Raw genomic sequence first — 27,363 nt, forward strand, 5'->3', positions numbered from 1 at the left:
GAGTGCCTGCTCTGTGCTAGACTCTAGCAAACTGATATGAGAATACTAAAAAGAATTATATGTCAGTGTTACCTTTAGGAGGGATACTGTGCATACTTTGTCAGCATATTCTTTTTTAAGTTTAGGCCTAAATAAAGAAAAAAATTATCCAGCTTTTTCTCATTGTATAATGTAGCTTTAATATTATTAAAATTTCTATGAGGATGTAAAGGAGATAACTGGACAAATATTACAAGTTCCCATTTCCTTACACCTTCTGGCTTGGGATTTTTATTCTTTTAGGTAAAGATATTCTCCCTAAAACATCCCAGTTTGCTAGTTTAGATGCTTATTCCCAAAGAACAGAAAGGAGACACTATCCTTGTTTTTAAAGTTTATATAGAAAACCATCTTAAGTTTTAATTATTTGGGAAAAGCACATTTTTTTCATAGAGTTATCATAGAATGTCAAGACCCAAAGAAACCCTAGAATCTTCTAATCCAGACATTCACAATTTAGTAACTTCTTTCTCCTCCATTTCATATATGTATATGGATTTATTTCATTTGAATCTGCTGTTAAATTCTATGTAATACTGATATGTGTTTTTACTATTATTTATTACAGAGTCATTATAGAAAACTAAGAGAATTCCATTACTCAGACAACTACTGTTAATACATTAGTGTATATGCTTTATGAAATTTTTGCATTTTTTTCACTTCACAAATTTGGTTTTTGTAATTTATAATATATCATAATGTGTATTTTTTCATGTCATGTGTGTTTCTGTGATATTTTTAAAGGCTGCAAAATAGTAACATAATATACCTAACCCTGTTGTTGGGTATTTAAAGTTATTTTCAGAGTTTCTCTATTACAAAGAAACTTGCAGTGAGCATTTTGTATCTAAATATGTGTGGCACTGATAATTGGTAAATAATACCATTAATAAGTTAATCTTTATTATGATGTTTGATACAAGTCTATTTAAGTATGTTGTATAAAACTGTTTTATAGGAAAACACAAATAAGCAGTTCCTGACAGGATCACACTTCAGGAGAACCATCTGTACTACCAAAAAGCAAAATGTATTATTTCCCTGAGAAGTGGATTCCATACAGATCTGTCTCTATTGTAACTCAATAAGGTTACTTTGGAATGTATGTGTATGCTCTATCTCTCATTACATACTCCTTGTCTGCACAGATTAAGAGAACTCAGTCATAAATGATCTGCATATTTGTTTACACAGCTTGTGAAAACCCCTACGGTGGGCCTGCTGGTGAAATGAGTGTGAGATTGTGGCTCTTGGGAATAAGCCCGAGGAGGGGGCTTATTTCCTGAATGCCTTCTAGTTGTTTGCTTTCTTTTTCTTTCTTTAGGCCCTGACCCATGTATCAGAGGACTGTTTCCCTTTGCTGGATGGCTGCAGAAAAAACAGGCAAAAATGGCAGGCTCTTGCAGAACAGCAGGAGAAAATGCTGATTAATGGGGAGAGCAGCCAGGCCAAGCGGAACTGAGCGGTCTGTTCACACCAAGTTCAAGTTTACAGACCGTGTATTCTGCCATATGTCTAGTTTTGCTATACACTGTACAAGTTTAGTGTATACTTTGCCACTGCTGTATTTTTATTTTTGCACAACTTTTACGGGCACAGCATGAAATGTTTTTAAGGGACTATTACATATTTTCTGTATATTTGTTTTATGCCACTGATCTGAGATTATCAACGACACCCACTCACTCTTAGCACATGGATAAGAGCTCTGTTTGTGATATGTTGTGTACTACAAAGTGCAAGTTAAATTCTTGTGCTGAGATTTTTTGTTTTATTTTGGGGGAATTTTAGGGGTTTTGTTTTTTGCTTGGGGGTTTTAAATAATTGTTTTTGTGTTTTCTGAATTACCAATCTTTTAAAGAATGTTTGGAATCTTCATTCTCAAAAATAGTCTAGGAGAAAATTGAATGTATTCAGTGACATTTAAAACCTATCTTTTTTTTTTTTTCCTCTATCATAGGATAGAGAAAAGTGCTGGCCTAGTGGATTTAAGGGGAAAGGATAGTATTTGTCAACAAAAAAGTAAAACTCTGAAACAAATGGCAAGTACTATATAAGACAGTATGGTAAAGAAAAGGTATTGTTAATTGATTTGCTGTTTTTGTTAGTGAGCAGGAAGGGGAGAACTCTTTCATTTCAGTACATATGTCTAAACAAACACTACCCATAAAATCCCTGCAGTCTACCCTCTCTGATGGAAAGCAGGGAAAACCTTAGGAGGAGACACTGATTTCATGGACTGAAGTCCATGGTCCTTGACTTTACTGAGGGATGGTGTGATCCAGAAATGGAATGGCCATATCTGTCTGTCAGTGAAGAGAAACATTCTGTTGGAAGAGTCCTCTGAGAGTCAGTGTTTTGAATATTGAACTTCCTCTTTTAAATAACTTCCTTATCGTTTCTCTTACAAACCATAGTTTATAAGTGAACAGTTTAAGTCTTGACAGAAAACTGAGAATAAAAGTGATCATTGGAGCACTGACCTGAGGTAAGATATGACTGCAGATAAAAGGTAAAATGAATCATTATTTTTCTTTGTCAAGGGAAGCACAGAGAATAGTTTTAATTGTATAAACAGAAAAGGGCTATCCTTGATGTTCGGGTCAAAAATTAAATTGACAAAGCAGGAGAGGAGGAGAGCTTAGGCCTGAATAAAACTTAAGCTTATTGAGTCTGCAGCTGAGAAACTGCCATATTTCAGTTTATAGGACTAGTCAACTCGGAATCACAGAAGTTTGGGTGTGTGCACTAAATGCTGACCCTGAGCTTAAGGTTGTTAATACTTTTCATAGCTTTTTAGCACATTTAGAAAACGTTAACATTGTCTTAGATTTGAGCCCATTTGAATGGATTCCCATTGATCATGTGTACCCTAAATACACATTCATTCATCATTAGAGAAGCAGATACTAATCAAGCAACTGGTTCGGGAAAGGAAAATCTGTTCCAAGCATGCAGAAATGTTTGGACTCAAGGAAAGTAGGAAGAGAAGTATTTGTCTGATTTGTTAACCACCAAAAAAGGTTTCTGAGTTTCAGTCACCAATTGGGTAGAAAATCTCTTGGGGACATGGTGCAGCATCTTCAAAGGACTTTCACTAAACATTGTTTCCTATTCATATTGTTTTTTCTCTCAACTGCCTAAAACTCAATATCCTCATTGCGTTTTTAAAATTCTGAGTGTGAATCTTACATAATGTGATTTTATTCTTAACATTCATGTAAAAAAAATTGTCTTGCCATTACTTTAGAGTGGTAAATGCTGGTCTAGGAAATTACCAACTGTTTGTTACTATATGTGTAATTGTTGTAAAACTTGTATTTTGAGGATGCTATTCAGTTTTTATTTGATGTCATATAGGTGAGATCTGTAAAGTTGCCTCTTGGTGGCGCTGGTGTGTAAATTACACAGGCTGTCACTAAAATAATGTATCTATATACTGGTATACACCCATGCATGCAGACATAATTCTTTAGTATAGAAAAATTGTTTAAAGAAGAGCAGTCTTTGGTAACGTTTTTATCATACACCTTGTGATTTAGCAGCTATGCTAAAATCTGTAATCATGTACTTTAGTAGTTTTTTAGACCCATCTAATATGTCACTGAGATGTATGGAGGTTTTGTATGTGTGCCATTTTAACAAACAAGAAGTTCTACGTAGATTAGAAATTGTTTGGTTTCCTTTAGATAATAGTTTATTTTACTTTACTAGTTTAGCATTAAAAGAAGTTGGGTAGCGCCATGCCTGTTCTATAGTTGGAAGTTTTAGTTCTTACAAGAAGCATACTTCTTTAGGACCAGTTAGATGGTTCAAATAATTTTTACTTTTTAGGAAAATCATTCCGTACGTAGGTTATCTGGTACATGGGCACAAATCGAAGCTTTTGTTCTTATGTGAATTTTTTTTTCCAGTATCTTCCCAAGTTGGAAAAAATATATTTATAGTCCTTCTTCCCCTGCAATGTATCTGTATTACTAGTAAGAAGCTGTTTTTTTCCTAACATTGTTATAGTTATAGCTGAATGATGACATACAATTTCAATTTTCAGCCCCAGAAGTGCCCACTATTTTACTAAGTCGTTAAAAGATGTCTATAAAATTGCCAGGCCTTATATGTTTCGCAGGATTGGCCCTTGCCAGTCACAGTCCTTTGTGAACCTGTGTGAGCACACTTCTGTGTGCCTGAACAAGTGTTATTAGAGGAGTCATGTTTGGGCAAAGCCTCTGTCTTCATGGAGGATGTCACAGAAGGCAGCCACCACGGCAGCCCTCATGGGCCCTGGAGACCACTGTCAGAAGTGGGATACTGGGCTGCAGAACACATATCTAATCCCACATGTCACTTCCTCTGTCTCAAAGACTGAAAAAAAGATAATACATTCATTTGGTTTCTCATTCACAAGTGAATGTGAGATTTTGAGTACCTTGCCTCAAGGTACAAACTCTGGGGAGTCATGTTGTCACCAGTTATTTGTTAATCGTGAAGAATCGTTTCTATTAGATAAGAGTACTAAGATTAGAAAGTGTATGAAAATACACTGGAAATCTTGGGATCTGGTAGGAAACTGGTCACAGATCTGTTCTAGCCTAGCAGTAAAGTGCCTTTATTTTCAGCATAGAGCACAAATGTTAGACATACTCTGATCTGATTTTCAAGTTTTCTGTGTTTTTCACCAGATTTTACCCCTAATGCTTGATAGGTCATCACAAGCAGTGCTGTTGTTTTGGTTTTTATTTTGATTTGATTACAAAAGTGATTTTAAGATGAGAAGAGGAAAAGGTGAAATTGCTGTCCTGCCCTGTGAATGAGTGTAGTTGAAATCAGGTGGTATAACTGAATTGCTCAGTAGCAGACATAGAACAGTCCACCCTTTATTGAGTGCCTGTGACACAACCGGCACTGTGCTCCGCCGTAGAAATAGAGCAGTGACCTCAAGTTGCCCACAGTCTGCAAAAAGGGCTAGATGAGAGACTTACCAGCTTCTGATCCTGCCAACTGAACCTGAAAATATAGGGTACATTATATCACTTGCATTGTCAGCCATAACATATGTATTATAGACAGTTTTCCAAGGACCTTCTTTACCTGGAACTTACTAAGACTCCATCAGTGAATATCCTGTCTTCTTACAAATATGCATCATTTACCCTGTTGGTAGCTTAAAGAACACCTTATATAAGGAGTCATGTATTCTACTATATAGAGTTTTTTTTTTTCCCATATGCTAGCCAGGTAGAGATTACTCAGAGTTCTTTTAGATTGTTAAACTGTGCACAGTTTTGGACCCCTTCTACTCCCCTCCAGGGAGCAAGGAAGAAAGTACTAAAGTTCACTTCACCTTTCCATATGTTTCTCAAAAGCCTGTGTAAACGTGTCTTAATAAATGTCGTTGAAAGCAGTGTAAATAGTTGAAAATATAAATTTCTATTACAGTTTAAGGAAAGAAAACCTTATGAATCATCACTAGCCACTGTTAATATCTATTTGTATTCTTATACCTTTTTCAATATATTTGAACAAATATATAGTTTCTGGCACTATTTTTGTACTAGGATAAAGGAGTTATTATGTATATTATGTTTAGCTTTTAAGTCCTTTTAAATAACTGCGACTGTTGATTTCATGTGTTTCCTCTCCCCCACCATAAGAACCATTTCCGATGACTCTTCTATGACAAATTCACTTTAAAGGAACACCTCCCCACCTCTGATGCCCATAAAATCAAGAGATGGTCAGGGTGGGCTTCTGTTGCGCAAACTCTTCACCTGTTGGTTGTTAACTCATTTTGCTATGCTTTGTAAAAATAAAAAGAAGAATGAACAAGTAGGTATGAGTATTGTGTGATTTTTAGGGGAATTTTAGGCAGGGAGAATGGACCCAATGGTTTGAGAGACTTCAGTCAAGCTAACCTGCGGTCCTATTAACTGAAAAAGTTGTGATTTAATCAAATCCTTTCCTTAACCAAGACCCCTCTCAGTAATAGTCTTCTTTGTATTAACATCTTTTGCTACCAATCTGAGGGCAACATTTTCCATACCTTCTTCACATCAAGCTCCTAACAGCTCCATGAAGGGTGATAATAACAGTCTCCTGTTGCAGGAGGAGCTAAGGGGGAGGAGTTCCATACTTGCCAAAGGGCACGAGTTGGATTTGAGTCCAGACATGTCTGGTTTCACAGCAGGTATTTATTCCATTTAGTTCTCTTTTTGAATTTTAATTGTAAAAGGTCTCACATCCATTCTTGGTGGATCAAATGGACTATCTAGAAGCATTAGAGGTAAAATTTCCCTGACCTAGCAGATTTGGTTTTGTTTGGGTTTTTACTGTTAACATTCCTGGAGTTCATCTGATCATAGCAAATGACAGGTCTTCACAGAACTCCAGATACCACCATGCTTCCGCTGCTAATGTAGAGATGTGGAGGTATAATTCAATTTTGAGTTTTTGATTCATTATTCAGTTTTGCCACTAGACAAGCCCTCTTCATGTGGGACAGAATATCTAGGCTATGCCTAATTCACAAAACTGAAGTCAAAAATAAAATGAAAGCTCATGTAAAATAATAGTTTAGATCTCCTGGCCACTTGAGGGCGCCAGAGTTCCTGATTACGTAAAGAAGTAATCCCTTACTGGGAACAATGAATAAAACTGCATTTTAAAAAATTTTTACTATCTAAAAGAAAAGCAAAATGGAAATAATCAGTAGAGAATCAATTCTTACTTCCTCTTTGATCAGTGATCATTTCATCAAGATGTTCTCCAAACAATAACTGGTCACCTGAAGTCACCGATATCCCAACCATGGAGACATCACCCCTTTCTGTAGAAAAAGGAAGTGTTTGATATATGCAAATGTCAGGATATGATTTTCTATTTTTAAGGCACATGGCATTAAATTAACAAACTCTTTGAACTTAAAGAGAATATTCTCTGATTGTAAGCTACATTCAGCCTTGGCAAACAAACAAGAGCTATCTTTCCAGTTCACAAACCACATTTTCAAAATAAACATTCACAAAGGTTATGCATGGAATCAAAATAATTATTTGAAACTGAAAGAAATCTGACTAATTAAATGGAATGCATGATTTTTTCTCTCTGGCTTGCCTCATTTTAACTCTGTGTGTGTGTGTGTGTGCGCGCGCGCACAAAATATACAGAAACTAAGTTGATTCTCAATCATCTGACAGCAATCCCAATGGCACCTTTTAGGATTCCTCTTTCTAAATTGCCATGTAAAGGACAAGCTTCCATGGCCAATGGCAGGGGAGAAGCAATAAACAAGGACTGTTAGAATAGCTTTCAACCTTCATATCCCCAATATTAATTACTTTTAAAACCATATTTCACTTCTTATCACTGTTTCCCCTTACCCAACAGGAGTGTTTTTAGGCTTTATGTAACACTGATCTAACATATGCCTGTAAGAAACAAGCTTCACCCTTTACCAACCAGCTCTTTGAAATTCAGGACTTCTCTGGTCTCACTGATCTGCCTAGCCCAAGAAGGAAAGGCACAAAACATGGTCAGCGACTGCCTCAGCTACAAATGGTGTCTCGTTCATACTCTCTCCGTCGCATGTGTACACAAGCCAATAGGAGTAGTTTCTAAGGGTGCTCTACTCAGTTGTTAGAATAAGTTATAAATTTTCCTGGGCGATGAAAGGGAGACTGTGTCCTATCATTATTTACTTTTTCTTGAAACCCCTGCTTCTCTTTTCTATTCTAGCTCCATACCCTAGGCCTTCAAACACATTTGATTCTCCTGTGGCCCTAAGAAAACCTGCTATAATCACACAGCCCTCCTAAGTTACCAGCATCTCTGCATCTTTCTTGTACTTTAAAGGTACTCAACAAATATTGAGTGAAAGAATGGATTTCCATACTTTGTCACCTGATATAAAATTGAATTTTTTTATAAAGAAAGGGGAAAGTAATTCCAGTGAAGGGAAACAAAAATCAATGCAGAGTTTTTAGAAATTCTCAGTTGGACAAGAAGTGAAATTTGGGGCACCTGGGTGGCTCAGTGGGTTAAAGCCTCTGCCTTCCACTCAAGTCGTGATCCCAGGGTCCTGGGCTCGAGCCCCACATCGGGCTCTCTGCTTAGCAGGGAAGCTACTTTCCCCTCTCTCTGCCTGCCTCTGCCTACTTGTGATCTCTGTCTGTCAAATTAAATAAATAAAATCTTTTTTAAAAAAAGTGAAATTTAAGATGAAAAAAAAAGCTGAATAAAGCAAGTTTTAGAGAAAAAAATATTTGTTTTCTATTGTGAAAAATAAGTTAGCTATCAGACTTTCATTAATAAATTGATAATCATTAGTGGCATTACTCTGAGTGGCAGTTTTACCATATTGCTACAAACCAAGGAAAATTCATAAAGTCTAGAGGCCAGTAATCTTACAGAAAAGATAAGATTTACACTTAAAAATAAATAAGCAACAGTTTGCTTTCCCACCAATAGTGTAAGAAGGTGCCCCTTTCTCTGTATCCCTACCACTCTAGAAAACAGTATGGAGGGTCCTCAAAAAGTTAAAAATAAAAATAAATAAATAAATAAATAAATAAGTTAAAAATAGAGCTACCCTACAGTCTAGCAATTGCACTTCTAGGTATTTATCTAAAGCATTCTATTGATATCTATTGATAAAACTATTTATACAAAGGATAAATACCTAGAATCAATAGTGATTTAAAAGGGCACACACACCCAATGTATATAGTAACAATGCCCACAATAGCTAAAATATGGAAAGAGCCCAGAAGTTCATCAACAGATGAATGGATAAAGATGTGGTATATAAATACAATGGAATGTTGTTCAGCCATCAAAAAGAATGAAATCTTGCCATTTGCAAGGACATGGATGGAGCTACAGTGTATTATGCTAAATGAAAGTCAGAGAAAGACAAATACCAGATTATTTCACTCATGTGAAATGTAAGAAACAAAAGAGATGAACATAGGGGAAAGAAAGGAAAAATACAGTAAGATGAAAACAGGGAAGACAGCAAACCATAACAAATTCTTAGCTATAGGGAACCAACAGGGTTGCTGGAGGGGAACTGGGTGGGGAAATGAGGTAACTGGGTGATGGGCATTAACGAAGGCACTGGATGTAATGAGCGCTGAGTGTTGTAAGCAAGTGATGAGTCACTAAACTCTACTCCTAAAACTAATACATGTTTACAAAATTAAAGTAATTTTTTAAATAAAAATAATAAATAAATAAATAAGTATATAAAAGTAAGCAGAAGATGCTCATTCATTCACAAATAGTTGATTCTCTACTCCATATCCAACTGGGGTAAACTAAACAAGCATGGCCTCACAGACCTTCTAGCCCAGTGGAGGCCAAATACAACGATAGTTACATCTGTGCACTGAGGGAGTGGAGGGTCCTTAATTCCAAACTGAGACTTCACAACTGACTTCTTTAAGGGTGAGATATCCAGTTTAGCCACATGAAAAGGAAAAAGAACATTCTAGGCAGAAGAAACAATATGTGTGAAAATCTAAAAGTAACAGACTAGGGAAGTTGAAGGTCTTCCCACTATTTATTTAAATAATTATAAGTTTTATAATTATGAATGATGATTTAAACTATTTATGAAGTATTAATATAATACTTAAATATAAATATTATAACATAATACATAAATATAAGTGTACAAAATTTTAAAATGTGTTTTAATAAATGTATATTTGAACTCTTAAGAAAGGGAATTCCCAGAGACCAAAATAAAGCTACTTAAGAAATAAATCAGTCAGCATATGAACTGATATTATGTCAAATCTAGGAATATTTGCAGACCAAATCCTGAAGGGAGTTTAATACCCACCCAAGAAGGAAACAGTATTTGGGTACTGGCTCTCCAAGTAAGGCTGAAATATGTGAAGAGTTATGCCCTCACTGAACATGAAGAAGGTAGAAGGGGGCTTGTGGGGGACAGAAGAAATCTACTTGGAGACACAGGAAAACAAAGGAAGCATGCCTGTCTTAATCTGGGCTAGTAATAACATTGGGTCCATCCTCATTAACACTGATTTGACATTTGAATATGATCCAGGACTACCCAAATTAGATTACAATCACAAAAAGAAGTCTCAGGCCAGTAATGACAAAGGTAAAATGTCTTTGGAAGAACATAACCCCAAATAGACCCATAAAATTTCTATAGAAGTTATGCCACTAAAGACAAATTCCTAATTCAAAACTGTAAAACACAAGAGGAAGCAATTAAGAGTTCATGAAGTCAAGGATCAGATCCTTGACTTCATGCACAAGACTAGGATCAGATCCCCAAGAAATCCAGACAACAGAACTCTTTGATAGAGGCTATTCGGAGAAATCATTAATACCTCATTCTTGTATTTGAAGAAGAAATGAAGAAACACCCCTAAAACAACACTCAGCCTCTTGTTCCACCTCTAACTCAACTCAGTCAGACACCCAGTTGGAGAGTGATGGCCCCATCACTCCACAGTCCTTAAGTGGTTTAAATAGATCCAATAAAAAGCAGTGAATGCTGGAGATTTGTTTCTTTTCTTTACCTTCTAATCCTGATCCATTTTAAGTCAGAAATCCTAGGTAAGTGTCTGGATATTCGACCTGTCTCAAGATCTAAGCTTCTGAAGGGGCTGAGGCAGGGATTGTTAGCAAACCCATTTAACCAGAGCATGTTCTCCAACCTATGCATTTGCTTCAAACACTTCACTTACCTAACCATCTCCACAAAGCTCCACACCAGCCAGCAGCACAAGGTTTTCTCAGAGTGCTGTGCCTATCTCCTAGAAGGTATTTCTAGACTATCATTCTGCAAAATGGGCCTTTTCTATCAATGGCCTCTCCTGCTTCTGATCAGTGCAGTAAATCTGCTTTCCCGAGTCTATCATAGGCTGTGCTATTGGAAGGACATAATGTATGAGTCAGAACATTCTTCTTACTCACCTGCTAGTAGCTGTAGAGAAGGCAGGAGAGAAGTCACCACTGAATGAGATCCCATTTTAGGGAGTAATGCAGTAAATGTGGCCTAAAGAATTCAGGAAAAACATAGTTGTAAGATATGTTGTCCTATTTTGTATTATCAAATTCTGAAAAAGCAGACTTAATAAGACCAAAAATTATCATTCCTCTTTTTCTTCTGCTTATTCTAAGACTTGCATTGATGCTGATCACCACCAGATGTCGGTCGGCTCACTAACAGCCGGGATGCGTAAGCAGTACATGGGACGTGCTGGTGCTAGAGTAATAATACCACCAACACAAATAAAGGGCATCAGGGAACAGCAAAAGCAGCAAGGTACTATTTTCATACAAACAGGTTCTAAAGAGCCACAACACTGTGAGTATAAGAGAGTTGTTCTCTTTTTCTCTCAGTGGAGATTCTGAAATTTGGGAGGAGAGGAGGATCACATATGACAATGACAAACACAAGCAGACGATTCCTGGACACTACTGGTGGGCGTTGGTTTTCACCTGTACTACACCTGGACAATGAAATATGTCAACAACCTTTCTGTACTCAATTTTCTAAAATTTTCCTTTCAAAGACATTGTATCAGTTTCCTATCACTGGTAAGAAAAATCCTACCCACAAACGTATGGATTTAAAACAGGAGATCCACAGTCTAAAATGGGTCAGCACCGCTGCCTTCCTGCTAAAGGCCACTTCCTTGCCCTCTTGAGCTTTTGGCTGCATGTTCTGCTTACTTCATGGCCTCTTCCTCCATCTTCGAAAAAAATTTAAATTCTGTCTATATTCCTTTAAGTAAGCAAAAATTTATATGATAAAATATGATTTAAAAATTTATATGATAAAATACATAAGGTTTTCGGAAGCTATAAACAAAATGTGTTAAGTGCCCAGCCCAGAAAGTACACTAGGAGACTAGAAGACCATGATTATCATTACTATTTGCACAATGATGGTGATGATGAAAGATTTCTATCCCAAAAGTTAAAATAAAAGCTTTTATTCTCAAGAAGAGAAAACCTGACTATTGAAGCCACATCCAGGATCAGTTAAGCTTATACCGTGCTTTGCCGTTTACCAAGCTCTTTCTCACACAAGACCTTACCCATCTTGCCTGCAGTTCTGTGATACAGGCATTATTCTCATTCCTGACTTCGTGATGATGAAACTGAGTCCCAAAGAGTCAGTTGCTTCATTATTAGTAGTCTGCCCCCATCACATATGCCATACTTTGCATTACAAAATAATTCTGCTCTCTAACAGTTCCAAATGGTAGGGCTTTTGTTATATAAACTGGCAATTATCAAAGTGTGGTTCCCTGACCTCAGCACCAGCAGCACCTGTTGAAAATGCAGATGCTCAGGCTCTAGGCCTGATCTGCCAAGGGTCAGGCGGTCAGGCTAAGCAAGATGAGTTTCTTATAAGCCCTCCAGGTTATTCTTTTTTTTTTTTTTAAGATTTTATTTATTTATTTGACAGACAGAGATCATAAGTGGGCAGAGAGGCAGGCAGAGAGAGACGAAGGGAAGCAGGCTCCCTGCTGAGCAGAGAGCCCAATGCGGGGCTCAGTCCCAGGACGCTGGGATCATGACCTGAGCCAAAGGCAGAGGCTTAACCCACTGAACCACCCAGGTGCCCCGCTCCAGGTTATTCTGATGGACGCTGAAATTTGAGAATTACTGATCTAAAACATTGCTCTTTTCTTCTAACTCCTTGCAATCTTAAGACTAAAGGCCTAGCCACACAAAGCCATTGAAGTAATGATTCAGTGATTAACACTTTTATTAGAGAGACTCACAGAAGTTGGAAGAGCAACTCATTGAAAACTTTATCCTCTCTCTAATTATCTGGATTTTTCATCTCAACAGAAGTACAACATATTCCATCTACATAGGAAAGAGAGAAGTAAAAGATTGAATTTCAACAGGGAGAGAAGTAAGCTAATGATGGTTTCCAATCATCTATTGATGGACACGTGGGCTGCTTTCATAGTTTGACTAATATAAATAATGGTGCAGTAAACATCGGCATATACGCCGATACGAAGGCGTGCATATACGCCTTCAAATTTAGTATTCTTTGGGTAAATACCCAGTGGTGCAAATTCCTGGATTGTAGGATAGTTCTACAGTTAACTTTTTGAGGAACCCCCATACCATCTCCCACAGCGGCTGTACTGTTTTGCATTCACACCAACAGCGAATGAGTTCCTTTTCCTCCACATCTCACCAACACTTGTTGCTTTGAGTTTTCGATTTTAGCCATTCAGGTGTGAGGTGATGTCTCATAAGGTTCTGATTTGCATTTCCCTGAAAATGAGTGCTGTTGAGCATTTTTTCATGTGTCTGCTGGCCATCTGGATGTCTCCTTTGGAGAAATGTCTTCATGTATTCTGCTCATTTTTTAATTGAATTGTTTTTGGGTGTTGAGTTGCATAAGCTCTGTACTCTTTATTGGATATGTCATTTGCAAATACCTTCTCCTATGCAGTAGATTTTCTTCTAGTTTTGTTGGTTTTTTTGGTTTTTACCTTTGTTTGCAGATGCTTTTGATTTTGATGTAGTGTCACATGTAGTGACATACGTATACACACACACACACACACACACACACACACTATGGAATATTATTCAGCCATTAAAAAGAATGAAATCTTGCCATTTACAATAACATGGGTGGATCTAGAGAGTATAACGCTAAGCTAAATAAGCCAGTCAGAGAAAGACAAATACCATATGATTTCATTCACACCTACAATTTAAGAAATAAAACAAATGAGCAAAGATAAAAAATCAAAAAACAGACTCTCAACTATGGAGAACAAATGGGTGGTTACTAGAAAGGAGGTCGGTGGGGGGATTGGTGAAATAAGTGATGGGAATCGAAACACATTTATCTTAATGACCACTGAGTAATATATGGAAGTGTGGAATCACTATATTGCACACCTGAAACTAATATAACTCTGTGTGTTAACTACACTGGAATTAAAATTAAAAAAATAAGTTGTGGGGTAAATAAATAAATGATGGCTTCCAGAATTTCCTATTCTTCTATATTATCTACAGTTGCTTAAGAAAGACCTTGAAAGATTAGATCCACTATCAATCCTTTTCCTCCTCCTCATAGATCATATGCTTGGAGAACACTTAACTGCAGCAGGCCAGAATGATGAAATTAAGTCCTCTCATGTTGGAACAAAAACAAATTGGATGTGGCATGCCCTAGGCTGAGAGGGACAAAGGGAGAGCTGACATCTGTATGTGATAAATATTGCTTACTGGTAATTCACCAAATTGTTTCTAGATCTGGAGTAAGGGCAAAGGTTCTTGTTCTGATTTATCATCTATGTCCTGATGGGTTGACTCAACATCCAGGAGCAATTTGGGAGGGCAAAGATTCCTACAGGTTGCCACCCAGAAGTCTGACAATCACTGTTCACAATCAGAACCAAGGGATCAGGGATGCCGGGTGGTTCAGACGGTTAAGCTGCTGACTTTGGCTCAGGTCATGACCCCAGAGTCCTGGGATCGAGTCCTGCATCAGGCTCCTTGCTTGGCAGGAAGCCTGCTTCTCTCTCCACCTTTGCCTGCCACTCTGCCTGCTTATGTGCTCTCTCTCTCTCTCTGGCAAATAAATAAATAAATAGATAGATAAATAAATGATAAAATCTTTAAAAAAAAAAAAAGAACCAAGGGATCAGTCCAGCTTCAAGAGAGGCCCTGGGGAAGACAGGCAAAAAAGCATCCCTGAGCAAAAGCAGACTGTTTTGAGTCTATCACAGAGACCAAACATTTCAAGGAGATTTAGAAGAAAAGGGACCTTCCTTGTTGCTCTAGCTTGGAGCTTCTTCAAACCCTGGGGTACATTCCAGATGGGAAGAGGGCTATTCCAGCTCTCCAGGGGAAGAGCTCTACTCTGGCCAGGGAAGAGAACCTGATGACTGCCCTGCCACAGGTATAGTGAACATCCTTCTGCCCTGAGCCCTGCACCTTAGTCAGCCTGCAAGAGCCATAATGCCTGGGTCCTGGATACCACTGGCAGATGATTTCATGCCTATAGAGGACTTTTCTATAGAATTACCAGGGAATCATTCTCTGCATTATAGCAAGTCCTCCTAGCAGAGTGCAGGGAAGGAGGTGAACATTTATTGAGCAGTAACTATGTGCCAGGCCTTTTCCATACACTAACTCATTTTATCCTTACAAGTCTCATCATGTAGATAATTTTGTCCCCATTTTTCAGACAAGAAAACAAAGCAGAGGAAATTAGGTTACTTATCCAAAGCCATACAGCTTGCAGTTGGCAGAGCCAGAAGATGAACTCTGGTCTGGCTACAAAGTCCCTTTGGCAAAGTCCCTGGCAGTGCTGTCACAGCACAAGGGGCCCAATGGGCTCACCACCTGTTTCTGAGCAAAGGTCACTTCAGGCCTTTCTATGTGACCTGTTGACCCCAGATCAATGGAGATCACAGTGTGGACATCACCTGCACCATCTTTGTTGGCCCGCCAACATACATCCTCATTCTGCTGTCCTGCTGGAGAAGCAGCATGCCCTTCTCACACCACCGAGCAAGGGGATGGAGATCTGATGACAGCCCAGCTGGGAGTTTTTCTTGTGGATGATCCTTACTTAGTCCATCTATTCCTCTTTCTCCTTCTAGACCTCCTTCCTCCATGTTACTCCCTATACATGCCAATTAAACAGAAAGTCATCACCAATTTTTTGGTTATCTCTTATGTGAGGGAAAAAAAAAAAAAAGGAAGGCTGAGGTGAAGGTTTTTTTGTTTTTGTTTTTTTAAATATTTTGTTTATTTATTTGACAGAGAGAGAGAGAGATCACAAGTAGAAAGAGAGCCAGGCAGAGAGAGAGGGAGAAAGCAGGCTCCCTGCTAAGCAGAAAGCCCCATGCGGGGCTCGATCCCAGGACCCTGAGATCATGACCTGAGACGAAGGCAGAGGCTTAACCCACTGAGCCACCCAGGCGCCCCTGAGGTGAAGGTTTTATTGCAAAGGAGGACAAACGGCATTTGCTGGAATCTGCTTATTCCAGCATAATCCTTTAAATGCTCCTTTATTTGCCCTAAACAAGCTTGTTAGACAGCACAGTCATAACCATCAGTGACATTTCAGCCAGTTAATCATTCATTAGACTACCTAAGTCGGAAGAACTGTTTTCTTTGAAGTTTGTATTCCCATTTTCAAGTTGCCCAAACTGACCTCTTTCAGAAACAGACTCCTTTCTTCTTGGAAGATATAATTTATTTTTTTGGAATATAAAGTTTGTTATTCCCCACTAGGGATTTTTAACTATTTAGGACAGTGAGATATTAACGAATGTTTCCCTTTGCGTTTCCCGGCTACAATCACATCCTTCTTTTTACAATCTATTTGACAGGACAATTCCACATCAGAATCCATTCTTCCATTCCAGAGCAGGGTTCCTGGGCAGAACTAACCCAGGCTGCTACTTGCCAGGCAGAGCAAACAATTTGGAATGGAATAGGTGGAGAGCATTTGTAGACGGCCCAGGGTGTTCTGCAGAGGCCTAGACCTCGAAAGGAACACGTACTTTCATCTGTGTGAGCTGATTTTACTATGGGCATTTGGTCATCAAATCTAATTCAGGAATTTTGCCTAAGGAATGGATATGTGCACACACTGGCAGAAAGGGGCACCAGCCTCCGGGATACAGCATATACTTAGAAATAACCTTTACATAGTGCTCTGGCTTCAACATGGAGAATACAGGGGTCTGAGAAATAAAGAGTAAAAGTAAAAGTTGCCCTGTTGCCACCATTTCTCATCTCAGCTCTGGCCTCTATGAATTAGGAACTCTATTCCCAAGAGGCCAATAGAGAAGGAAAGAAGTCACCATCTGGATGGCAGGAATTAATGACAGAGTGTCAGAAGATAAGTTTGCTTTCACACTGTGGGAGCAGGAAAAAATAGGTTTGGTACCTAGATGATCCACTGAAGAGTCCTTTAGTATTTCTTTCCTAAACTTTGGAGGAAAATGGATAAGTACGGTTGCCACAGTGTGAGACAGAGTCCCAGGCTCCTCGGGGAAATCTCTTAAGGCACGGCAAATCTAGAATGCAGAACGGAAGGGAGAGATTATAAACTCAGTCATCTCCCCAAGGGGAGCTGCCTTCCTGGGGCTAACAGCTCTCCACACTAACCATCCACGTTTCCCCAGAAAGAAAGACCCATCAGCATCCTCAAGGAACTGGGTTTTTTTGTTTTTGCTTTTGTTTTAAGATTTTATTTTATTTATTTGACAGACAGAGATCACAAGTAGGCAGAGAGGTAGGGAGAGAGAGAAGAGAGGAGGAAGCAGGCTCTTCGATGAGCAGAGAACCCGATGCAGGGCTGGATCCCAGGACCCTGGGATCATGAACTGAGCCTAAGGCATAAGGCTGTAACCCACTGAGCCACCCAGGCGCCCCGAGGAACTGTTTCCAGATGAAGTGGACTTACTACGTTAAGCAAGTTGATCCACGTAAGGCAAGAAATAGACTTTACTGGGTGCTGGATATACTGACAAGATTGACCTCTCACCCCAGCCACTTCCAGCCCTACACATGCCACACCATGTATACGCACAAGGAACTCACTGCCCAGGGTGTCGGGACCATCGGCAGCTGCCAGTGTCAGCTTACAGCTGGGCCAAGAAATTGTCCCAGGCCTAAGGGAGCTGCCCAGCTTCTGGTTGCACCTTCTCTCCAGGGGCAAACTGTGTCCTGTCCCTACGCAATGAGAGTTCAGAACAAAACTCCAACCCCCTCGTCTGAGTGAGGCGCAGCTCTGAAGGGTTTTTCCAGTTCCAGACTTCCTCAGAGGACTGGTTAAGGACTTGGTTGCTATGACAAAGCAGACTAGCTTCTCCCCACTGCCCAGTCCTGCTGCCTCCACTCACTTACCGGGGTTTTCCCAAGAGCACCCCAGTAAGCTGCACTGAGTTATCTGTCTTCAAGTCTGTCTCTCAGGGAACCCAACCTAAAATAAATATGAATAGTGGCAATTCCTAAATGAAGGGATTATTGAAGGTTCTTATCTCCTTTTTGCTTATCTGCATTTTCTGATTCTCAACAATAAACATAAATTACTTCTGTAGTAAGAGCTATAGATTCATACATACACGTTGCACACATATAAAGTTTCTTAGAGTCATTAAGTTCAGGGGGAAAATAACCATTTAGGTGTGAGTGACCTACAACATACAAAATGAAGAGGAGATATTTCAAGGAAAGAATATTTTATCACATTGTTATTTAAATTTTTATTTTTCTAGTTATTAGTGAGTGTGAATAAATATTTCATGTTTAATGACCAAGAAAATAAAAAGAAGAGGAGTCAAAACCAAAACAGACAGATTTTATATATTAGTGAAAAAAAGTTTAGTAACAGACAAAAGAAAAACATCTAGAAACAAAGAATTGATTGAAACTGACTAAAAATATAAAATATGTATTTATAGTAGTAAAAATTAGAGTATTAAATATAATATATGTATTATATATATTATATTATTATACTATATATTTATATATACTATTATAATTAAAGGAATTAAATTGCTCTTTTAAAACTTTTCCCATAAGACAAAAATGATGTGTCAGGTTGACAGGTTCAAAATTGGCACTATCACATTTTTAGAGGAAAAATAATTATCAATGAAGATGTGGCTAAGGTACTCTTACATACACTGTTTTACGGATGGGACACTGATATACCACTTTGAAAAAGTTATTTGGTATCATTTTTCCCCTATTTTTAAAATCTGTCTTAAAGGTTTTTTTAAATCCAAGTTTCAAATGCTCATTTGTCCTCCAGTAACTCCTCAGAAAAGATGTTTATGAGATAAAGTTTTTGAGAAAATATTCCAGTGTAACTGGAAAACATTCTAATACTCAGTTGACAGTTTGGATAGAATTCTAAATTAGAAAAGTAAGCAACAACTTCCTTTACATTTTGAAGGCAATGCTCCTTGATCATCTAACTTTCAGTATGCAGTTGAGAAATTTAAACCCATTATGATTACGATGTGTATGGCACCTGTTCTTGTCACCTCACCCTACCCCCCAGAATCACAGAAATTTATAAAATTGTTTGTTTTTCCCCACATACATGAAACTTCACTTTGTGCCTGAGTGTGGTCCTATTCTCACCCACTGTACCAAGTACTTGGTGGACCCACTCAGTGTGGAAAATATCATCTTTCAGTTTGGGGAATTTTCTTGTGACTTACATGCTACATGGCTTCCTGCCTTCCATTCTTCACATTCTGAATTTCTGTTTCTTAAACATTATGACTCCTAGACTGTTCCTCTAATTTTCTTTTTTTTTTCTTTTTAATATATTTTCTGGGATGTTTCTTTATCATCCAACTCTTTTGTTAAGTATTTCATTTCTTCCATCTTATTTTTAATTTCTAAGAGTGGTTTCTGGTTCTCTGTTCAATTTTCATGGCATGCTATTTTTGTTCCAAAGAAACATATACTCTTAAATTTCTGAAAATATTAATGATGGTTACACTCCTACTTTTTTCTTAAGATTTTTTTTTTTTTTTAATTTGAGAGAGAGAAAGCATGAGAAGGGGAAGGGTCAGAGGAGAACCAGACTCCCCGCTGAGCAGGGAACCCAATGCAGGACTTGATCCCAGGACTCCAGGATCACAACCTGAGCCCAAGGCGCTCAGTTTGCCCCTGGAGAGAAGGTCCAACCAAATGAGCCATGCAGGCGCCCTGCACTCCTACTTTTATTTTTGAGGTTTTATTCTTCCAACATAGAACTAAAAGAATTTCATCAATTTGTTTTGCTCTTTCTTTCAGATTAGAGATTTCTTTTCACAAATATTTTTCTTTTTGGGGTGCTTCAGGTGGCTCAGAGGGTTCAGCTTCTGCCTTGGCACAGGTCATGATCTCGGGGTCCTGAGGAGCCTGCTTCCCACTCTCTGCCTATTTGCTTGTGATCTCTCACTCTTTCTCTGTCAAATAAGTAAATAAAGTCTTTAAATAAATAAATAAATAAAATTCTTTTCCTTAATTAAACGTTCCTTTTTCAAGGTTTGTGACTAAAGCCCTGGTAAGCTTGTCAACTGTGAACTTCCCTTTGGGGGATCTAGGTGGGCCATTTGTTGGGGAAAGTGCAATGACATTTTCTTCAGATCTTTCTCCGTGGGCTGGTCAGATCCCCCAGAGAAGACTCTTCTAAAATCTTATACAGGGAGTAAAGACCTGGCTTCCAGTGTTCTAAAAGTGAACAGGGTAGATCTCTCAATAGTTAATAGGCACACATTCAATTAACCTTCCTGTTTCATTACAGTATTTTTGTCCTCAGCTGTGTCTACTTTTCCTCAGTCAGTTCTGTCCTAGCTTCTCTGGAGAAGAACTCGGCTGACTATGAGGGACAATTGCTCACCGGCTTAGCATAGAGAAGGTGATTTGAGAATTTAACTGCTTCTTTACACTTTCAATCAGTTCATTATATTCAGCTAGCTCCTTTAATCCCATCTTCCAGAGGCACCAATTATGGGGTCTTCTGAAGATTCTGCAGTGTAAATTAAGTTCGTCCTCCGATTCCTTCCCTTCACCCCTTACCCTAACTTGGGTTTGGCTTTCTCAGTTCTACCAAGCAGTTTACCATTCATCCATCGTCCTTTCCTGTCCTGTCCAGATTTAAAAATTTTATTGATACTGCTTCATCTCTTTTCCCCATCTCTGTGGATTTTTGTCTTTTTAAAAGCTTTAGTGAGACCTTAAAAGGAAACAAATTTAGACATATGTATTAGAACTACTGTCTTTCCTACGAAGTGGGACTTTAAAAAAAGGAAGATGCACAGGGTCAGTAATTTCACTTTTAGGTAAACTCTTGGTCCATGTGTACCAACAATGGGCAGAAATATTCATAGCTTTATTGACATATCAACAAAAAGTAATTCATGGATGAGTCTCAGACACATAATGGTTAGTTCTTTAAAAATTACAGAAGGATATATACACTATGAAATAAATTTGTTCAGTTCTAAATAAAAAATCCTACACATGTATTGTCAATTACTGATATCTTTAATATAGCTAATTAAACCATTAAAAATGCAAAGCAATGATAAACAATAAAAAAAAAAATCAAAGCAGGGGGCGCCTGGGTGGCTCAGTGGGTTAAAGCCTCTGCCTTTGGCTCAGGTCATGAACCCAGGGTCCTGGGATCGAGCCCCGTGTCAGGCTCTCTGCTCAGTGGCGAGCTTGCTTCCTCCTCTCTCTGCCTGCCTCTCTGCCTACTTGTAGATCTCTGTCTGTCAAATAAATAAAAAATCTTTAAAAAAAAATATGAAATAAACTTGTACAGGTTTCTTGAATTCCCATTTTGTTCTTTGGAAGATGTTTGTTAAGAAATGTGAACTTCATAAATGCTTCATTTTCACTGGCCTTCTGCTCACTTGCCACGATGGGGCCATAGAGTCCCCAGTGTCACTGGGCCCTAATTCATTCTCTGAACAAACCGGCCTCCACTGCAGGAGGGCTGTTGTATGGTCCTTTACAAACCAGCAGGAACTGGTTTGCAAGAACTCTTCAGACAGTATATTTTAGGAAAACAACATGTGAAATTCAATTTATGTGTCTGTTTTGTATTATTTTTACATAGTAAGGTTTTGGCGTTTGGGGTTTTAGAATTCCTATGCCATGGGCAAAGACAATTTTTTGGATCATGATTAATTCAATTCTCAATTATGTTATTCCAAGGAGGAACAGTTCTGTAAAATCCTCTTTTCTGTGGCCAGCATATTACAGTTCCATTTAGTGAGCCAGGTGCCTTTTAGGCTGTGCTTACAGAACAGGGTCATTCAATGGACCAAGGTGACGACAGCTGACACCTGGATGTTACTGAACCATACACGGCAGCTGGACTCCAGGGGCTACCTTACTAATCCGTGCTGGATTACACAAACAGGCCAACGGTGCCTTAATTGGTTTTAGAGACTTCTTCCTAACTACTCAGAATCATTGGAGCCAATAGCTCTGTATGAAGTCAGCTATATAGACAATACCTGTTTATGGACTAAATTACCCCTTTAATATATCAGCTTAAAAAAAAAAAACTTTGAATATAAGTTTCAAAAGAATCTCAGCGCCTATGACAAGCATACCTGTATTCTTTGACACAAAATTTGACTTAATCCACTATATTAAAACAATTGAAAACACTCTTTACAAAGGAACTGGCAATTTGGTAGCTTGAAGGACCCTCATTTTCCTCTGAATAATACAGGCTCATCATTCTGCCTCTGAAGGTGAGTCTCTATTTACACTCCCAACAAACTGATCAGAAAGTACGGAATGAGCTGTTTCAGAAGAGCCCATAAGAACTGACTCTGTAGAGGTGGAGATGTAAGCAGAATAGGGAAGCTGGTAACAGGCATGTTTTAAGGGACATCTCTAACAGGAGAGTAAAATGTACTGTGACTCCCTTTAATTTTATATATCAATATGGCCTCAGGGCCTACTTGGTGAGGCAGACCAATTTCATATTCCCTTTGTAACTATAAATATTTCTATTTCACAGCCATTAGTTTAGCCATCTCTTAGAATGGATTAGTCATTAGTTTTTGAAAACTGTCCTTTAAAAAAATATATTTATTTATTTATTTAAATAATCTCTAGACCCAATGTGGGGCTTGAACTCACAACCCTAAGATCAAGAATCACATGCTCTTCTGACTGAAGCAGCCAGGTGCCCCCAAAGATCATCTTTATTTTCCTTCACATACAACCCTAGAATATTAATGGGTGGACTGATGGATTGATGGGTAGATATATGGATGACAGATGAATAACTAATTTAAATTGGAAATTTTGACCAATACAACAATCTGCAAAATACATTTCAAAGGGAGCTCTAAAACCACAGAGCTCAAATTTCAACATGTATAAAGAATCATGGCAATTGGGAGAATTTTTTTTTTTTTTGAGGAAAATTTCATTGGAAAGATAGATGCACTGTGGGTGAACAATGATCAGAATTGTTTGCAATGTACCTCAAGACAGTCATAGAATTCACTATCTCCTGCACTAACCCTGTCTTTATGTAAAATATTGATATCTTGGGGTGTCTGGGTGGCTCAGTCAGTTAAATGTCTGCCTTTGTCTCAGGTCATCACCCCAGGGTCCTGGGATCAAGCCCTGCAATGGGTTCCCTGCTCAGTGGGGAGTTTGCTTCTCCCTCTCCTCCCCACTCCTGTTTTCTCTTGTTATCTCTGTCTCTCTCAAATAAACAAAATCTTAAAAAAAATAAAATTTGATATCTTGCCCATCATATTTGTTTCCATTAATATTTATTTTTTCAAAAGTTTCATGAAAATATTATTTACCTTGCTGATTATTTTGGCATACCCTTTAATTTTGCTCTTAAGACAAGTGCCTCACTAGGTTCACCCTAGTCCAGTCCTGAGTGAGGGGTACCAGGTAATGATGTCTGCCTCTTAACCTGTGCCTGCTAAAGCACACTAATACAGCAGGATAGGGCCAGGTGACGAGGAAGGTATGGCACACTCCTCTCAGAGTGGGTCAAAAGTATGGGAATTCTAGGAAGTAGATGAAAACTAATGGTAGGAATATTACCCTGGGGCCATTTTAAAAAGTGTCCTGTCCAAGAGGATGGTCTGAGAGGATTGAAGACAACCAAGTAGCTGGCAGGCAGAAGTTGAGAGGCACTGAGGATGAGGCACTGCCACATTTGGAGAGCTAGACTGAGGGCCAGGGCAATAAAAGGAACCCCACCTCTCTCTACCTTTCACTCTGCCCCCCAGTCCTAGAGGTCAGAAGCAAGAAGGTTTGCGGAAGACTCTTCCCCAAAAGATTGCTGGCTTGCCTGTGGGCCCGGCCCTGGAATGAAGGTAGAGTGTAGATGAGAAGTCTCTCACCTTTGAATGAAGAGTAAAGTGTTCTTTAATATGTTAGGCAAAACATTCCTAAATATTGAATTAAAGCTATGGTTTTGATATGAATGTGGCTTTAGAACTCAAGGTCCTGTTGCAAAATTCCAGGGGCACAATTCCCGTTAGAATCTACTGGAGCTAAACTCGAGGAGACTCATACACGAAGACTACAGTGCAAGTGGTGACCCCTAGAGCTGTGTGACTCCAAGGCCCTGATAGGACATTTTATTACTTGAACGGGCAGAAAAACACAAGGGACTGCCTAGGTTTTTAAGCAGTCACAGGAAAAGATTCCTAGTGAAAGATGAAGACAAAAATATATCTGCATTTTAGTTCAACTCCATAAATTGTGCTCATTCAACCCATGGTTACAGAAGGATAAGCAGAGGAATGAATGGATGAATAAACAGACTGTAAAAGTTCAATTTAAGTTTAAAGAGAATGATGTTATTAAATTAATCTGTTTCTTTAACAGGGAGATGATTTAAGAAGCAAATGCCTACTGAAAAAGGAACAAACATTCATTGGGGGCAAATTTCAATGTCTGACTGACTGAGGCTGTTTAGGGACTTTATCTGTATTTCAAAGGTTGGTCTTCCATATAGATAATATCGCTGCAAAGAGAAGACTGTCCTTATGCCCTTAGGAGATAGCATACACATCTGGCACAGCTGGCGTCTGCTATCTTGTCCGCTAATCTAGTCTGACAGCCACCTAGAACATTCCCATATCTCTGTATTTCTCTTTTCTCCAGTCTCACTTTTACCATCTTATTTTCAGTTCTCATTTCTCAGCAAGGTTATAGCAATATTTAATTAGCTTTTTCTTCCAGATGAGTCCCTCAAATCCCTCCTCTACCTGGTGCCAAATGAAGCCTTCTAAAATATGAATCTTGAGCAAATGAAGATATGTGCATGGGCCATGTGCATGGGTCTTTATGTGCAAACAAACTTCTAGGAGTATACACATATACATACCTAGCGTACATATACACACATATGGGTCCACAGAAATATATATACACACACACACACAAATATATGTGTCAGTGTATTCAAACATACTTAAAACTAGATGAATTGCATGCAAACATAATATTAATTATGTACAGTTGGTGGGATAATAAGTCCTTGAGTAATTTTTTCTTTATGCCTTTTTGTACTTTCTAAGTTACCTGCATTAATTGCTCATTAATTTAAAAAAATTCTTGGGGCACCTGAGTGGCTCAGTCAGTTAAGCATCTGACTCTTGATTTTGGCTCAGGTCATGATCTCAGGGTTGTGAATTAAGCCTCACATTTATAATACAAATTATAATTATAAATTATAGTATATTATAATATTATGTTTATATTTATAATATAGATGAAATATTTATATTTTCCAACTACCTTGGGAGATAAAACCTTGAGTAACTTTCACTTTTCTTTGAGCTGAGCTGTATTTTCAAAATTTTCTATAGTGATATACACAGTTATGGCAGTCTGCCCACTAAGTGTGTTTCTCCATGGCAAGGATGTAAAGCTATGGTATAGAGAAGCCAACTGATGCTTTTCCTAACATTGGTAATATTTTCTTGATTTCTACAGGATTACTTCTGCCATGCCTGAGAAGTAGTGCTTTGGCAACATTATTGTTTCACTCTGAGATTAAAGTTTGCTTCATTCCAACAAGGAGTCAAAGTCCCTTGTAGTAATCTGCCAACCAGATAGTTGTGGAGCCTATGATCTGCAATTAACTTTCCTTGGGAAAGACTACAGATGGAGGCTCCTCAATTTGGTTGCAAAATAGGCAGGGAGTCAAAATATTACACTGGGTAAATCCATGACCCTAGCATCAGATTAGAAGGCAGTGGGGTACTATTCATTATTAAACAAACTGTTAGCTGATCAAACTCTCACACGCTGAACCCAGACTGGGAAACAAATGGCACTTCTAGCCAGGCAACAAAGGCTTTAATTAGGATACATAAGCTTACTTTGTACCTATTTTGTACCCATTTTGAATTGTCTCTGCCCCTAAATCTGAAAATCTCTTAGAAGAAACAACAGGTTAACAGATTCTACAATCAATACAGTAAATGTAAAAGGGTTCTGATGGCGATACTGGAGTTCAGGCAAAGAAGAGTTAGCCCAGACCAGCAGGAAGGGGGAAGGCAAGGCAGTCTGTTGGTTAGGGGACACTGAGCTGACTCTGAAAGTCTAAGTGACTGTTAGACTGGGACAGTACGTGATAAGGGGTGGATTTACATGCAGAGTTAAGAAGATGTACAAAAATATAGAGATGGGAGAGATCAGAGCACCTTCGATAGGGGAAGAATAAAGCGAGGTGAACAGGAGAGGTAAGGAATACAGAATCGTATGCTGATAGCAATAAGGAATCACTGAATGATAATATGCAAAGACAGGACATGGCCACATGTGCATTCTATGAAGGTAATTCTCTAGCCAAAATGGATTCTGAGAGACCAGAGGAGGGGAACACCATTTAATTATTGTAGCAATCGAAGTCAGTGATGGCAACTACTAGAAAATACAAAGAGGGGTTATATTTAAGTGACAGTAGGGAGTAAAAGTTGATTTGTTGTTAAAATAGAAAGCTGAGAATAAAGGAGAGGAAAGATGTTAGAATTATCCCTGGAATGGCAGAATCAATCACTGACACAGGAAATAGAAGAGAACAAGGCTGAGTGGAGTTTTAGGTGCTGATAATGCATGCAGGTAGAGAAACCCGGTAAGGAATAAGTACCTGGTAGGAGAGAGATCTGGGTTGTAACTCTAAATTTGGAATCACACAGATGGAAACTGAAGACACGGGAACGAAAAAGATGGCCCAGGTAGACTGTGTGGAATGAAAAAAGATCTTAAGATACAACTTTAAGGAGTCAAGCGAGGAACAGTTTGCCCATGGAAGAGTCTAGAAAGGAGCATTCCGAAAAGTAAGTTGAATGTCAAGAAAGAATCAAGTCAGGAAAAGAAAAGGAGAAATTTTAAAGTGGGGGAGAGTCAATGATCTGGAAGGCTGGAGTGACATAAAATAAAGGCCAAGATGTGTGCATACTGTTTGGCAACAAAAAATTCATCTACGACTTCAGTGAGTAGCTTCAGTGGAGTGGTGAACATGAAAGCTTATATTGCAGTAGATTGAGGCACTAAAAGAAGGGAAGAATGTAAGGACAAGCAAAGATTATTTTCTCAGAAAGCCTGGCCATATAGGGAAGGAGAAAGACTGAATAGTTTCTAGTAACATCTCCCATCCAAGTACTAACCAGGCCCGACCCTGCTTAGCTTCCGAGATCAGACGAGATCAGGCGCGTTCAGGGTGGTATGGCCGTAGACAGTTTCTAGTAACATCAAAGGAATCCAGAGAGTCTTTTCATTTCTTAAAATGGAAAAGACTGGACCATCTTG

General features: G+C 38.5%; 2 protein-coding genes and 1 long non-coding RNA gene across 7 annotated transcripts in view; 2 read left to right on the forward strand and 1 right to left on the reverse strand.

Moving 5' to 3' along the window:
• PDE5A (phosphodiesterase 5A) overlaps nt 1–5,871 on the forward strand; it is a 151,363-nt gene extending 145,492 nt beyond the window's left edge. For 3 of the 4 annotated variants that reach the window (XM_044224108.1, XM_044224107.1, XM_044224110.1), the window contains exon 21: nt 1,367–1,508. In XM_044224108.1, the coding sequence (XP_044080043.1) occupies nt 1,367–1,504 (138 nt within the window). In that variant the 3' untranslated portion in view covers nt 1,505–1,508. Of the gene's footprint in view, nt 1–1,366 lie in introns of all 4 variants that reach the window. The other variant, XM_044224106.1, reaches the window with a different exon arrangement.
• Nucleotides 2,462–27,363, forward strand: part of FABP2 (fatty acid binding protein 2) — a 34,587-nt gene continuing 9,685 nt past the window's right edge. The window contains exon 1 of one of the 2 annotated variants that reach the window (XM_044224111.1): nt 2,462–2,530. The gene's annotated coding sequence lies outside the window, so the exon portion shown is untranslated. Of the gene's footprint in view, nt 2,531–26,816; nt 26,892–27,363 lie in introns of those variants that run through there. The other variant, XM_044224112.1, reaches the window with a different exon arrangement.
• LOC122889194 lies at nt 4,958–11,076 on the reverse strand. Its single transcript, XR_006380839.1, has 3 exons — nt 10,993–11,076; nt 6,767–6,865; nt 4,958–5,046 (listed from the first exon to the last, which is right to left on the reverse strand). It is a non-coding gene; the product is annotated as an uncharacterized LOC122889194 (long non-coding RNA).

This window comes from Neovison vison, chromosome 11 (assembly GCF_020171115.1).
Source record: "Neovison vison isolate M4711 chromosome 11, ASM_NN_V1, whole genome shotgun sequence".
NCBI classification, from domain to species: Eukaryota; Metazoa; Chordata; class Mammalia; order Carnivora; family Mustelidae; genus Neogale; species Neogale vison.